This window comes from Myodes glareolus, chromosome X (assembly GCF_982192425.1).
Source record: "Myodes glareolus chromosome X, mMyoGla1.1, whole genome shotgun sequence".
NCBI classification, from domain to species: Eukaryota; Metazoa; Chordata; class Mammalia; order Rodentia; family Cricetidae; genus Myodes; species Myodes glareolus.
The window spans coordinates 112,073,853-112,090,171 of NC_142053.1; the positions used below are offsets into that span (position 1 = coordinate 112,073,853).

The 16,319-nt window shown below is 39.8% G+C and overlaps 1 protein-coding gene across 2 annotated transcripts in view; it reads left to right on the forward strand.

Annotated features, from left to right (window-relative positions):
* Glra2 (glycine receptor alpha 2) overlaps positions 1–3,917 on the forward strand; it is a 204,096-nt gene extending 200,179 nt beyond the window's left edge. For both annotated transcript variants that reach the window (XM_085684310.2, XM_048446202.3), the window contains one exon: positions 2,407–3,917. In XM_085684310.2, the coding sequence (XP_085540436.2) occupies positions 2,407–2,685 (279 nt within the window). In that variant the 3' untranslated portion in view covers positions 2,686–3,917. The remainder of the gene's footprint in view (positions 1–2,406) is intronic.
* Positions 3,918–16,319: the final 12,402 nt, after the last annotated feature.

Genomic DNA, 16,319 nt, shown 5'->3' on the forward strand with positions numbered 1-16,319 from the left:
AGCCTACTACCATCACTTCCCCAAGGCAGCAGAATTCCCAGCCACATTCTAAATACTTCTCCATATACTCACAGATAAGCGGAACTTTCACTCCTCATCAAAGAAGCTTCATTTTGCAGCAAACAGAGAACATTGCACAACAGGTCAAATGCAGAGATCAAATGTCTGTGGGGTGCCTATCTCCAGCTGATAGATCTGCAACACAACCCCCATTCCTAAGGCTCAGGGAACATCACACAAGACGGGGTAAAATGATTAAATGAGTCAGAGGACCAGGAAATCTGCTGTGCGATATTATCTTCTGAATATGACAGGGAGCTGTACCCATAAAAGTCTTAAAACTGTGACCACCTGAACAGAACTACACAATGACAGCCCTGGTCGACATGCCAACATGAAAAGGGGAAATCTCCAAAGGCCCCACCCCTAGACGAAGAGTTACAGGCAATTAATGGCTGCTAAGAAAGGGAGAATCAGTCTTCTCGATGGATGCCTCCTGGTAAATTATCCAATCCCAAATGGTCATCCTTAAACATATACATATAAGAAACACTAGATGGAATCAGCAGGCATTATTTACATAAGCACATATGTAACAATTGTAAATAAAGAAGAGGAGGTCATGAATTTGAGAGGGGTTTGTGGGAGAAGTTAGAGTTGGGAAATGGAAGGTGAAAATACAGGGTTCCTGTGTCAAATTCTGAAACAATAATAAAATAAACATAAATATCAATCAAATAAACAGCGAATAACTAATGTATCAAATGAATGAGCCTTTCATTTCCCAGTCTGATTTTCCTAGAGATCAAATACACATGGAAAACAGTGGCATGGTGTGCTTACCTCACACCTCCTATCTCTCTAGCTCAAATTCTAAGTCATTGCCAGGTTGCAATGCAATATTCAGTCATGCTTATGGATGTCCTCACCAGAGGCACTTTATCACAATGGGTAGTGTTTGATAAACGAAGGCTGTAAGGACTCTACTAAACTCTAGTATTCACTTTCAAGCAGCATGTATTTCTCACAGAGGGAAGTAGCATGTGGGTACTAATCTGGTAAGTAAGCCACATGGAAGTCAATCTGCTCTCCTTCCTGGGTTCTGCAACGGCCCATCTGAATGCATGAACTATAATTTACCCTAACCATTCTGCAATGTTTGCACGGCTCTTTAATCCATGCACTGCTGTCTCTCTTCTCATTATGTACTCAATGAAGTAGACTAAAATACCTACTCTTGCCTTTCTTTACCTATCCAGGTCCTCCTGTGACTTTAAAACCTCATTTGAATGTACTAGGTACAATCTGTCTGCCTCACTTCATTTTGGATACAGATGAGCTTACATTTATATTATGTTCAAAGTTCTTTATTTGGCATACTTTTTATATGTGACTAAAGGTACTGCAGACATAGACTTAACAGTGATGAGGTACTATTAATACCAAGTTGTCTTGTATGTTGGAAAACATACCACTATCATCATCAGGTAAATTAAAAAGTGCAGTGGAAGATTACATACCATTATAAGAACCAGTGAGCTAGCTAAAACAGAAGATAATTTGATCAGTGGCTATTTAGAGATATGTTGGTATCAAGCAAGTCATTTACATCTCATCTTTTAAACTCTACCTCTTGACATTTGACTCTACATTTGATCTCTACATTTGACTCAGTTATACATTCAGATTCCATTGGTCTCTAAGGTAATTTGCCTCCCACACAAAGTAATAGAAAGCATTTTCTGTCTTGCATCTAATTTATAGGGAAATAATCAACATAAAGCATCACTGTCATCAGATAAAATGGTTTGTTTGAATATGGGATAGAGTCTTACTGGCCAAAGACTCAGTGTTAAAAATCAATACTGGAAATACTGTCCTGCTACAGATATACATGCCAAATGATGAATATTTAATCTCTACTACTGAAATGAACGAGAGGGCCAGAGGGGAAACAGTTTATAAGAGATTTATCTTAAATCGAATGTTAATGAAAGGATAGAGCCATGAATGGGCCATGATAAAAGTCCCTAACAAGTAAAAGTAAAAGTGTTTTTGAAAAAAGAAATGAATGAATGTCACTTTTCATATATTTATAATGTTGGAGTTTTGGAAACTAGTTTTGAAACAGTCTAATTGAATCTATAGATTGGGAAACAAGATTTGGGAAAGTCAATACCGAATATAGCATAGATGTTCTTTTTTGTATTTAATTTTTTGCCTTAAAAGTTGATGAATTATATCTGCACTATGAATAATTGAATTGAACTCAAAAGAGTACTTCCTATTCCAAGAACCTCCTACACCAACAGTTAACTATGATTTATCCTTTTAATTCTAAAGAATTTTAAGAACCTTCCATCAAATTTAACTGACAGTCTGTGCTTCCTGTCTCTATTCTCCCAGGAAGAAGATGTGACTCGTGAAAGTCGTTTTAACTTCAGTGGTTATGGCATGGGTCATTGCCTCCAAGTGAAGGATGGCACAGCTGTCAAGGCTACACCTGCCAATCCGCTTCCACAACCCCCAAAAGATGCAGATGCCATCAAGAAGAAGTTTGTGGATCGGGCAAAAAGAATTGACACCATATCTCGAGCTGCCTTCCCACTGGCCTTTCTCATTTTCAACATCTTTTACTGGATCACATACAAGATAATTCGGCATGAAGATGTCCACAAGAAATAGATGTCCCGTATTAATCCTGGGACCTTCTTGCCTAAGTGTTGTGCTTGTAAATACACAGTAATATTGTCTTTATATCACTTTGACAGTGAAGAACATTGAGGGAGGGGGAGGGAGATCATGAGGGTGGGATTTCTGGCACCTACATGAAAAAATAGATAAGTTCTGTGGGCAATGAAGAAAACTGCACAAAACTTAAGGTGTTGCAGAATCACGTGAGCATAACTCCCATCCATAGTCTTTAGCATTGTTCTTTCAGATGACATATCACTCAGACATGATTGCAAAATCAAGTTCTTGAGGGCTGATTATCTTATGGTTTGATTTGGTTTTGCTGAATGATGGTACTGAAAAGTTAGTTTAGTGCACACAAACACACAGAAAAAATGCTTACCATCTGACCATAGTGACTAGTCTATAGTAATTTGAGGACCAAACTTTTTCAGGAAAATGCTGCCTCGTTTTTAAAACAAGCCTCCTGAGCTATGATCTTTACAATGCTTGTAATTAGTGTTCCACCCAAGAAATCCTTTTGTGGGTTGTAAATTCTTTCTACTTATCCAGAAAACAACAACAAAATAAACACAAACGACAAAGAACAGATTTCTACTCTACTGTCTGTGTAGGTGTGCACTTTGATATTATTTTTTGTTCCTGGATGTAAACTGGGGGTTTCATTGTGTATTGTGTAATTGCTTTGCCAGTATATCCTCTTAACACAAATGCTCATTTTATGTTAGAGGAAGTTAGCCTACTATGTATATTTTTTTCACGGTGGCTATATCTATGTGTGATTTAAGTGCCCAAGTGTAACGTAGCTATTGCAGCTGCTCAGCCACAGTGTTTATGGAAGTGGTGTGTTCTGAATGGTGTAGCTCAGATTAGCTTGAACTTCCCGTTTCTGCTCTCATTGTAGCTGTAACTGCTGTTCTAATGTTGACTGGCCTATAATTTCTACTTTCAATCTGAGTGAATATTGTGTTAAATATCTTTGATTAACTTAAAAAATTAAAACTGTACTGTGATTTTCACAACCCGGTGCCTTTTTGGTACCAGAGCTATGTGGTTTGAATCCTGGCTACATGTTTTAAGTAAGAAAAAAAGATGTATTTTTGCTTACTCAACAGACAACCTGTAAAAATATATGGAAAGGATTACATTTTACATGTGCTGTAAAAGGGATTATTTTAAAGAAGCATTTGTTCAATTTCAATAAAGCTAAGTGTGCCATTAAGTTACCCGTTGTCATTGAATTTTTGTACTAAAATGTAAATCATTTATGTGGCAATAATAACTTAGATGTTCATATGTGATCTTCCTCAGGAACTTAAATTACTTATATACCTATTGTGTTCTTTTTCCTTTCATTATAATTTTATTCTTGAGGATTTCATACATGCACAAAATGAAATATGGTCATAAACGCCCTTCAGTTCCTTCCTCACTCTTATTAAAAATATACCTCCAAGGCTCAAAGAGCATTATGGAGGAAGAAGCATAAAGAATATAAGAATTAGATGAGGAGGAGGGATGCTTTGAACTACTGTCTGCTGAACATGACAGAGTGATAGCTGTTATATTTTTGATGTCTGTAGTAGTCAAGATAATTTTCTCATTGTAAATCTAGAAATGGATCAGGTGAGAGAGGCGGAGACGGGGTTATCATGTGTCCAAGTCAGCATGTACTGCATGACAAGTTCCAGGAGAGCTATGTGATAAAATTCTTCTACAAAATGAGAGAGAGCGAGAACAAGTAGTAGTAGTAGTAGTAGTAGTAACCAATGTGAACAAAATTTAAAACTGGGCACATTATTAGAGACATTAAAAATTCCAAGCCACCCAAGAACAATAAAATATGACAGTGAAATGAAACTTAAAAGATCTGGCTGGGCAGAGGCAGGTGGATCTCTGTGAGCTCGAGGCCAGCCTGGTCTAAAAGAGCTAGTTCCAGGACAGGCTCCAAAGCTACAGAAAAACCCTGTCTCAAAAAAATTCATCTGTTCCTGTTACCCATCCCAATTTCCATCAGGAATAGGGATCTAAGATGAAAAAAAATTCTGAGAACCTAAGGGAAACAGAGTTAACTCATTGTAACCTTTGCAAATTTTCTGTAACGTAAGACATGTACTATAATATTCTGAAGAAAATTTTCACTCATAAGTGAATATCTATAGCCTTGAATCCTTTTTAAATACTAAATCATTTCTATAGAAAAGGATATTGCAAAGTGGGTAGAATTACAAATTTTGAAGAAAAGGCTATCTTAACTGTCTATCAATGTTGTAATCTGAAATACTTCAAATTGTTTGTAGGTTCAAAAGGGCTGACTAGGAAAAGTGAAGGTGAATCTGTTATTACCGTGTTCAACATACAAATTTGCAAAAGCCAATAGTAGATTATTATGAGTAGTATAGCATTACTTATCCTCTACACAAGACACTTCGGAAGACGTTCCCTGGCCAATTGACTGTCATGCTTTTTGTATCATTACCAAAACGTTACTTATGTCTTTTTCTGCTCTTTGACAAACAAGCAGGGTGAAACCTTTCTTCTCCATTCTTTTCCTCCATTGGCCAAATATAAAATTGAGACTAATATTCTTCCTCAAATGTACTTAACTCGACAAGTATCATAGAAAGGACACTGCCCTAGTTTCCTTTCTTTTGCTGTGATAAAACCCTCTGGTCACAAGCAACTTGGGGAGAAAAGTATTCATTTGGCTAGAGGAAAGAAGCTGTGTTTTCATGGGTTTTCCACCTACCCACCAATTCTTAAGTGTTCTGTAGGTATGTGTAATAATACTAGAAAAATAATGCTTTTCCAATTGACATATCACATGAGATTTCCTCAACACAGAAGTCCCATGAGGTACCCATCTCCTGCTGCAGTTTTCAGACAATGGAACACTTTCAAAAATGTTTTCTATTTCCATTATTTACCTTTCAAAGTTCATCAGGATGACTTCCACTTGGAAGTTTTTATGGCATATTCAAATACGTTTGTCCTGAATAGATACTACAAAGCAAACTAGTTGGAGATTTTCCAAAGCCATTCCAAATAGTGTTAGCATTCAGCGCTTCATCTTTGCCACTGACCAGAAGTACCAAATTCAGAAAGCAAAATTGCCAATAAAGATTAAATGAATATCATTTTACATTTCACTGACTCCATTAATATCAAATAGAAATGTTCTGAAGAAAACAGAAAACAAAATCCAATATTAACAGCTTTGGGAAGATATTTTTTAAGGATTTATTCATTTCCCAGTTTAAGCATGAAGCCAGTTTGGCTTATGAATCTAAATTTTATGCCTGTCAGTTATTCTTTTTGATTATTTCAACCTGTGCCTCAAACATTTTCTAATTGTCACTGATTCGCTTTTTAAATGCATAATTTGAATGAGCCAAACATTTGTTTGCATCAATCACAAAATAAAATAGCAAAAAGTAACAACACAACTACTTGTTTATTATGGTTCTCTGAAAAAATGTTAATATAATTTAATGTGTGTAATTTTATTTGAGCCTATCTACACTATCCACGTTGGCATATTCACAAACACTAAATATACACCCTCTGATCATACAACCACAAAAGTTTTATGAATTAAGAGCTCTGGATCAAATTATTTCTCGTATTAGATGTTAAATATATACAACAATTTCTCTCTTAATACTTTAACCTGCATAATGTCACAGCAACTAAACTACCTAAGAAAAGTAAGACTTGGAAAGTAAATAAATAGTAAATGACCCTCCCTCATGGATAATCAGATAATTTGGGAAAGAGAACAAACAGTACAATATTCACAATGGAAATGCCTTAAAGAAATAGCTCAAAATTGTGTATGTAGCACAAATATCATCTTCAAAGTGACTACAATGTCTTGTATTACTGAATGGCCCCAAAGATATTCAGTTTGAAATCAAGACCAGGATAATGCAATTTAAACGGTGTATATTTCCATTCTGATGGATGGAAAATGACCACAGTTTTGTCACATACGTTCCCATATGAGAAAAAACACATTATGCCCGCTCCAGTGCAAATGCATTTTAAAAATCATAGGTAATGTATTTCCCTCAAACTAAAGGCTGTGTACATTTGATATTTGTAAGTTGATAAGCCAGCATATGACACACACAATTCTGAAATGAGTGAATGTACACTAAATAGGAAGCAAAGTTCTGGGATGCTCTTTGTGTAGTATGTTGAATGCTGACCTTCTTATGGTAGATCTCAGAACTGTTTGTGTAATCTGAGGATCTGGGGCCAGGGTGAAGCTACAGAGTGAAGACTCTAGCTTTACCCTGACCTCAGGTCCTCAGAGTTCATGGAACCAAGGCTCATTTATATGCAAAGATCAGAAGTAACCCAGAGTTAAATTTAGTAGCTTATGCTTCTTGAGAAGAAAGATTGAGGGTTACAAAGAAGATGAAATAAAGGAGAGCAAACTGAAATTCCGCTTTAAGACAAAAATCAAATCATACCACTCTGCTTTGACCTCTGTTGGCTTTCTGTCCTCCTCCAAGAACAAGCCAGAGAGCTCACTGTGATGTGATCAAGCCTACTTTTCTACCATGCCCTTCTGTTTCTTGCCTATCAACATAAGCACCTTGCCTATTCTTAAATAGACAACTGCTCTCCACAGGGCATTTACCTTCACTATGACACACTCTTTTCCTAGCTCAGAGATTGACAAGCCTTTTCTTTATGGACTTGACGATACAGGGTGTAAGGTGCAAAAGTCTCAGTTCTTTGTGCAAGTGCTCTTCTCTGCCGCTGCAACAAAGAATAGTCACAAACATTGAAGAAACAAATACATGGGGCTATTCTCCATTAAATTAATATTTTACTCAAAAAGGAAAGCAAATAGATTTGGCCTGTTTCTAATGACCAGTGACCCTCCCTCTGTCTCTCCCTCTTCCTCTCTCCCTACACACACACACACACACACACACACACACACACACACACACACACGCGGTGTGGGAAGTCTTTCTGCATATGTATTGCTTTTACTGGTTAATGAATAAAGCTGTTTCGGCTAGTGGCTTAGCAAAATAGAGCAAGGCAGGAATTCCAAGTAGATAGAGGAGTAAAGAAGGCAGAGTCAGGAAGATGCCATGTAGCAGCCATAGGAGACAGATATCAGACGCTAGATGCGGAATGGAATCCTACCTGTAGGCCATAACCATGTGGTGATACACAGGTTAATAGAAATGGGTTAATTTAAGATAAAAGAGCTAGCCAATAAAAAGTGTGATCTAATAGGCCAAGGAGTGTTACAATAATGCAATTTCTGTGTGATTATTTCAGGTCTAGGTGGCTGGAAAATGAACGAGCTGCTTCCAGTTACGGACTGGCTCACCAACGTGGAGCTGACTATATCTACATAAAAACTGAGAAAGCTTGAAAAAGGATTTCTAGACACAAAAGAACAGAGTTTAGTGCAGTTTCTCTGTAGCCACATTTTTTTTTCAGATAGGCTCCTTTAAGAGAGGTCTTCCTGATTCAACAATAGAGCAAAAAGCAGTACAGTTTCTAAACAGCAGCTTCCTGGTGTGTGCAAGTTTCACGAACAACTCTGGCCCTTTCAGGAGGCTGAGCATTTAAATGGGGTCTGTGAGCAGCATGTTACAAATTGCTTAATGGTGACACAAACCCACTAGCTAGGGGTAGCTAGGACAATGTATATGGATCTCAGAGGCAGTGAACATGCCTCCTGATATTTTGGACTGGGCAGAACCAAGAGACAATGCCATGGAGTTGGTTCTAGCCATGCCCACATTGCATTTAAAGGAAAAAAATCATTCCTGGTCAAAAATAATTACAGGTACACATCCAATAAAGACAAATCCAGATGGAAAAGACCTCTAAATGGGTCACAGTGTTGGATAAATGTACATAGACTTGGGAGAGAGAAGAAATAGTTATAAAAAGAAGTAAACAATGTTTTAAAAAGTAAAGTCTTTAAAGAGACAGAGTACAGACAGACATAAATTAAAGGAGTAAAGACATTAGAATAAATATTAAACTTGTAGAAAAAGTAAAAGAGTAAGAAAAAATCATGTAAATATGGAAAATACATAGAGACTCTCGATTCTGTACATTATTGTGTTTTCTTTGAATTTTTGACTATGAAAAAGCTAAGTACAGAGACATTTCATTGTATGGGCTGTTAAGCTAAACCAATATATATATTAAAGGTATCTTGACTTTAAAATTTGGGTCTAAGGATATGTTGCTTTGAAAAAGAGGTTCTGCTTTTTTTTCTACAGAAGATGAGAACATGTGGATTCCTTCCAGGTTAATGAGGTTTGATGAACCAAAACCCCCTGAAAGGTCTCCATAACCCCCAAAATTACTTTGCCCAACAAAAAGCAGAAAGCAGTTTGGAGAAAACTATTTCCAAATTCCCAAATATTGTTTATAAATGTTTGTTTACATTTAAAGGGGTATATGTTGTATAGATGAATACTTTACATTGGTATGTATCTTGGTCTATTGATAACAAATTTAAGGTCAATTTTGTTATATGTTTACTTCTGCTCTTTTTTTTATTTTTAGTAAATTTTATTAAATTATAAAAGTTTCCATTTCCGCCCCCCCTCCCAACACCCTCCTACTCCCCCCACTCCCCCTCCTCCTCCCTCTTCGTCCCCCAGGGCAGTCAGGGTTTCCTGCCCTGTGGGAAGTTCCAGTTCCTTCCCCCTCCCTCCAGGTCCAGGAAGGTGAGTGTCCAAACAGACTGGATCCCCAAACTCCAGTATATGTAGAGGAAACAGGTCCCAGTGTCATAGTCAATGGCTTTTCAGAAAGACTTCGGGCCAGCCACAGTCAGAGAATCCGGCCAAATTCCGAGAATCTGGTTAGATCACGTCCTCATTCAGTCCCAGGCCAACTGGCCTTGGTAAACTCTCATCAGATCCGTTCCCTTGTATCAGTGGGTGATAGCATCCCTCGCAGTACTGATTTCGTTTTTCATGTTCTTCCTCCTTCTGCTCCTCATTTGGACCTCGGGGGGCTCAGTCCGGTGCTCCAATGTGGGTCTCCGACTGTATCGCCGTCCTTCGCCAGATGAAGGATCTGGGACTCTTGTCTATTTCCTACCTCCTGGTGAATAGCTAAATAATCTTCATCAGGTTCATCTTCTTATTTAGCTTCTCTAGGATCACGAATAATAGGCTCAAAGACCTTTAATTATGGTTAGAATCCACTTATGAGTGAATACATACCGTGTTCCTCTTTTTGGGTCTGGCTTACCTCACTCAGTAAAGCGTTTTCTATTTCCATCCATTTGCATGCAAAATTCAAGATGTCATTGTTTTTTACCGCTGAGTAAAACTCTAATGTGTATATGTTCCACACCTTTTTTAACCATTCTTCTATTGAGGGGCACCTAGGCTGTTTCCAGGTTCTGGCTATTACAAATAGTGCTGCTATGAACATAGTAGAACAAATGCTTTTGTAGTATGTTAGGGAATCTTTAGGGTATATTCCCAAGAGTGGAATTGCTGGGTCCTGAGGGAGGTTGACTCCAAGTTTCCTGAGAAACCGCCACACTGATTTCCACAGTGGCTGCACAAGTTTGCATTCCCACCAACAATGGATGAGTGTTCCCCTCATTCCACATCCTCTCCATCATAGGCTATCATTGGTGTTTTTGAGTTTGGCTATTCTGACAGGTGTAAGATGGTATCTCAAAGTTGTTTTGATTTGCATTTCCCTGATCGCTAAGGAGGTTGAACATGACCTTAAGTTTCTTCTGGCCATTCGAAGTTCATCTGTTGTGAATTCTCTGTTAAGTTCAGTACCCCATTTTTTAATTGGGTTAATTAGAGTTTTAGTGTCTAGTTTCTTGAGTTCTTTGTATATTTTGGAGATCAGACCTTTGTCTGATGAGGGGTTGGTGAAGATCTTTTCCCAGTCAGAAGGCAGCCTTTTTGTCCTACTGACAGTGTCCTTTGGTTTACAGAAGCTTCCCAGTTTCAGTAGATCCCATTTATTCATTGTTTCTCTTATTGTCTGTGCTGCTGGGGTCCTACTTAGGAAGAGGCCTCCTGTGCCTAAATCTTGTAGACTACTTCCCACTTTCTCTTCTATCAGGTTCAAAGTGGACGGATTAATGTTGATGTCTTTAATCCATTTGGACTTGATTTTTGTGCATGGTGATAGATATGGATCTACTTTCATTTTTTTACAGGTTGACATCCAGTTATGCCAGCACCATTTGTTAAAGATGCTTTCCTTCTTCCATTGTATACCTTTAGCTCCCTTGTCGAAAATTAGGTGTTCATAAGTTTGTGGGTTAATATCTGGGTCTTCTATTCGATTCCATAGGTCGACTTCTCTGTTTTTATGCCAATACTAAGCTGTTTTCAATACTGTAGCTCTATAATAGAGTTTGAAGTCAGGGATGGTAATGCCTCCAGAAGTTCTTTTATTGTATAAGATTGTTTTGGCTATCCTGGGTTTTTTGTTTTGCCATATAAACTTGATTATTGTTCTCTCAAGGTCTGTGAAGAAGTTTGATGGGATTTTGATGGGGATTGCATTGAATCTATAGATTGCTTTTGGTAGAATTGCCATTTTTACTATGTTGATTCTCCCAATCCAAGAGCAGGGGAGGTCTTTCCATTTTCTGGTATCCTCCTCAATTTCTTTCTTCAAAGACTTAAAGTTTTTGTCAAATAGGTCTTTCACTTCCTTGGTTAGAGTAACCCCAAGATATTTTATGCTATTTGTGGCTATCATGAAAGGTGATACTTCTCTGATTTCCCTCTCTGCTTCTTTATCCTTTGTGTATAGGAGGGCCACTGATTTTTTGGAGTTGATCTTGTATCCTTCCACGTTACTAAAGGTGTTTATCAGCTGTAGGAGTTCTTTGGTAGAGTTTTTGGGGTCACTTATGTAAACTATCATATCGTCAGCAAATAAGGAAAGTTTAACTTCATCCTTTCCAATACGAATCCCCTTGATCTGCTTATGTTGTCTTATTGCTATTGCTAGAACTTCAAGCACTATATTGAAGAGGTATGGAGAGAGTGGACAGCCTTGTCGCGTTCCTGATTTTAGTGGAAAGGCTTTGAGTTTCTCTCCATTCAGTTTGATGTTAGCTGTCGGCTTGCTGTATATTGCTTTTATTATATTTAGGTATGATCCTTGTATCCCCAGTCTCTCCAACACCTTTATCATAAATGGCTGTTGAATTTTGTCAAATGCTTTTTCAGCATCTAGTGAGATGATCATATGGTCTTTTTCTTTCAGTTTATTTATATGATGGATTACATTGATCGATTTGCGTATGTTGAACCAGCCCTGCATCTCTGGAATGAAGCCGACTTGATCATAATGGATAATTTTTCTAATGTGGTCTTGGATTCGGTTTGCCAGTATTTTATTGAGAATTTTCGCGTCGATGTTCATGAGTGAGATTGGCCTGTAATTCTCTTTCTTGGTTGTGTCTTTGTGTGGTTTTGGTATTAGGGTAACTATAGCTTCATAAAAGGAGTTAGGCAATGACTCTTCTGTTTCTATATTGTGGAATACGTTAAGGAGTACAGGTATTAGCTCTTCCTGGAAGTTCTGGTAGAATTCTGCATTGAAACCATCTGGTCCTGGGCTTTTTTTGGTAGGGAGATTTTTGATAACAGCTTCTAATTCTTCGCGACTAACAGGTCTATTTAGATTGTTCACCTGTTCTTGGTTAAACTTTGGTATATGGTACTTATCTAAAAAAATGTCCATTTCTTTTACAACTTTGTGGCATATAAACTTTCATAGTAAGATCTAATGATTCTCTGAATTTCCTCTGTGTCTGTGGTTATGTCCTCCTTTTCATTTCTGATCTTATTAATTTGCGTGTTCTCTCTCTGCCGTTTGATTAATTTGTATAGGGGTTTGTCAATCTTGTTGATTTTCTCCAAGAACCAGCTTTTTGTTTCATTGATTCTTTGGATTGTTTTCTCTGTTTCTATTTTGTTGATTTCAGCCCTCAGTTTGATTATTTCCAGTCTTCTAGACCTCCTGGGTGAATCAGCTTCTTTTTTTTCTAGATCTTTCAAGTGTGCTGTTAAGTCTCCAATGTGTGCTTTCTCCGCTTTCTTTAATTGAGCACTTAGTGCTATGAACTTTCCTCTTAGCACTGCTTTCATAGTGTCCCATAGGTTTGAGTATGTTGTGTCTTTGTTTTCATTAAATTCAAGGAAGAGTTTAATTTCTTTCTTTATTTCTTCCTTGACCCAGGGGTGATTTAGTAGTTGACTGTTCAGTTTCCATGAGTTTGTTGGCTTCCTGGGGGGAGCATTGTTGTTGAATTCTAATTTTAGTCCATGGTGATCTGACAAGACACAGGTAGTTACTAATATTTTTTTGTATCTGTGGAAGTTTGCTTTGTTACCGAGTATGTGGTCAATTTTCGAGAAGGTTCCATGAGCTGCAGAGAAAAAGGTATATTCTTTCCTATTTGGGTGGAGTGTTCTATAGATGTCTGTTAAGTCCATTTGATTCAATACCTCCAATAGGTCTCTCAATTCTCTGTTTGGTTTCTGTCTGATTGACCTGTCCATTGGTGAGAGAGGAGTGTTGAAGTCTCCTACTATTAGTGTGTGTGGTTTGATGACCGCCTTGAGTTCTAGAAGAGTTTCTTTTACATATGTGGGTGCCTTTATATTAGGAGCATAGATATTCAGGATTGAGACTTCCTCCTGATGAATTGTTCCAGTTATGAGTATGAAATGTCCATCTCCATTTCTTCTGATTGATTTTAGTTTGAAGTCGATTTTGTTAGATATTAGAATGGCCACGCCCGCTTGTTTCTTAGGTCCATTTGCTTGGAAAACCTTTTCCCAACCCTTTACTCTGAGTAAGTGTCTGTCTTTGTGGTTGAGGTGTGTTTCTTGTAAACAGTAGAATGTTGGATCCTGTTTTCATATCCAATCTTTAAGTCTGTGCCTCTTTATAGGTGAATTGAGTCCATTGATATTAAGTGATATTAATGACCAGTGGTTGTTGACTCCAGTCATTTTTTTTTTAGGTAGTAGAGTGTATGTGTTTTTCTTCTTTGATTTGTGCTTGTGAATGGTCGCTAGATGTTCGAGTTATTGTAGGCCGTGTTGGGAATGTTGGATTCCATCGGTAGTGATTTTCCTTCTAATATTCTCTGTAAGGCTGGATTAGTAGCTACGTATTGTTTAAATTTGTTTTTATCCTGGAATATTTTGTTTTCTCCGTTGATAGTGAACAATAGCTTGACTGGGTATATTAGTCTGGGTTTGCATCCATGGTCTCTTAGTTTCTGCAGTACCTCTATCCAGGATCTTCTGGCTTTCATGGTTTCCATAGAGAAATCCGGTGTAAGCCTGATAGGTTTACCTTTATAAGTTACTTGACCTTTTTCCTTTGCTGCTCTTAAAATTTTTTAATATTTATGTTTTGTGTTTTGATTATTATATGGCGCGGGGATGTTTTTTTCTGATCCAATCTATTCGGTGTTCTGTATGCTTCTTGAACCTTCATAGGAATATCGTTCTTTAGGTTGGGAAAGTTTTCTTCTATAATTTTGTTGAATATATTTTCTGGGCCTTTGATCTGCAGTTTTTCTCCTTCTTCAATCCCTATTATTCTTAGATTTGGTTTTTTATTGTGTCCCAGATTTCCTGAATGTTTTGTGAAGAGAATTTGTTGGATTTGCCGTTCTCTCTGACCAGAGCATTTATTTTCTCTATGGTATCTTCAGAATCTGAGATTCGTTCTTCTATCTCTTGTATTCTATTGGTTATGCTTGATTCTGTAGTCTCCGCTCGTTTACCTAGGTTTTCCATATCCAGCCGGTTCTCGTTTTGTGTTTTCTTCATTGCCTCCATTTCAGTTTTCAATTCTTGCACTGTTTCCTTTACTTGTTTGATTGTTTTTTCTTGGTTTCTCAGGGTATCACTCACGGATTTACTTATTTCTTCAAACTTTTTGTTATATTTCTCATCCATTTCTATACTCATTTCTTCAAACTTTTTGTTATACTTCTCGACCAGTTCCTTAAGGGAGTTATTCATATCCTGTTTAAGGGACTCTATTGCTTTCATAATGGCACTTTTTTCCACTTCATCTGGGTTAGAGTGTTCAAATCCTTCTGTTGTAGGGTCGTTGGGATCTGATATTTTCATGTTGTTTTTCAGATTGTTGGAGGAGGTCTTGCCTTGGCGTCTGCCCATCTCTTCGATCAAATGCTCTCTATTGGAACTTCTGGTATCGGGTCAGGTTCCCTTGTTGGGCAGGGAGTTCACTGATAGAATGCCTACCTTTCCCCAGGCAGGGTATTGAAGCACAGGCACTCCCTCTTTCTGGGATGCCCCTACAGAGCAGGCCCAGTGTGCAAGGCAGCTGAACTGGGGAAATTTTATGGCCTCAGTGGGAGGGGAGAAATATAGAAATTTGTACCTGGATGGAAGCTGGGATGGCAGGCGGGAGAGCCTAGCAGGGTGGAAACAGCACTGCAGGCTGACCTGGGAGTCTATGGGGTCGGGGAAAGTCCTAGCTCCCCCACGCCGGGCCCCTGCCGCGGGCCCGAATCAACTCACCACTCCGAAGGCCCTCTGGATGGAAGCTGGGATGGCTGGCGGGGAAGCTAGCAGGAAGGAGCCAGCAGAGCAGGCTGACCTGGGAGTCTATGGGGTCGGGGAAAGTCCTAGCTTCCCCTCGCCGGGCCCCTGCCGTGGGCCCGAATCAACTCACCACTCTGAAGGCCCTCTGGATGGAGGCTGGGATGGCTGGCGGGGAAGCTAGCAGGGTGGAGCCAGCAGAGCAGGCTGACCTGGGAGTCTATGGGGTCGGGGAAAGTCCTAGCTTCCCCTCGCCGGGCCCCTGCCGCGGGCCCGAATCAACTCACCACTCCGAAGGCCCTCTGGGTGGAAGCTGGGATGGCTGGTGGGGAAGCTAGCAGGGTGGAGCCAGCAGAGCAGGCTGACCTGGGAGTCTATGGGGTCGGGGAAAGTCCTAGCACCTCCTCGCCGGGCCCCTGTCGCGGGCCCGAATCAACTCACCACTCCGAAGGCCCTCTGGATGGAAGCTGGGATGGCTGGCAGGGAAGCTAGCAGGGTGGAGCCAGCAGAGCAGGCTGACCTGGGAGTCTTTGGGGTCTGGGAAAGTCCTAGCTCCCCCTCGCCGGGCCCCTGCCGTGGGCCCGAATCAACTCACCACTCCGAAGGCCCTCTGGATGGAAGCTGGGATGGCTGGCGGGGAAGCTAGCAGGGTGGAGCCAGAGCGGGCTGACCTGGGAGTCTATGGGGTCGGGGAAAGTCCTAGCTCCCCCTCGCCGGGCCCCTGCCGTGGGCCCGAATCAACTCACCACTCCGAAGGCCCTCTGGATGGAAGCTGGGATGGCTGGCGGGAAGCTAGCAGGGTGGAGCCAGCAGAGCAGGCTGACCTGGGAGTCTATGGGGTCGGGGAAAGTCCTAGCTTCCCCTTGCCGGGCCCCTGCCGTGGGCCCGAATCAACTCACCACTCCGAAGGCCCTCTGGATGGAAGCTGGGATGGCTGGCGGGAAGCTAGCAGGGTGGAGCCAGCAGAGCAGGCTGACCTGGGAGTCTATGGGGTCGGGGAAAGTCCTAGCTTCCCCTTGCCGGGCCCCTGCCGTGGGC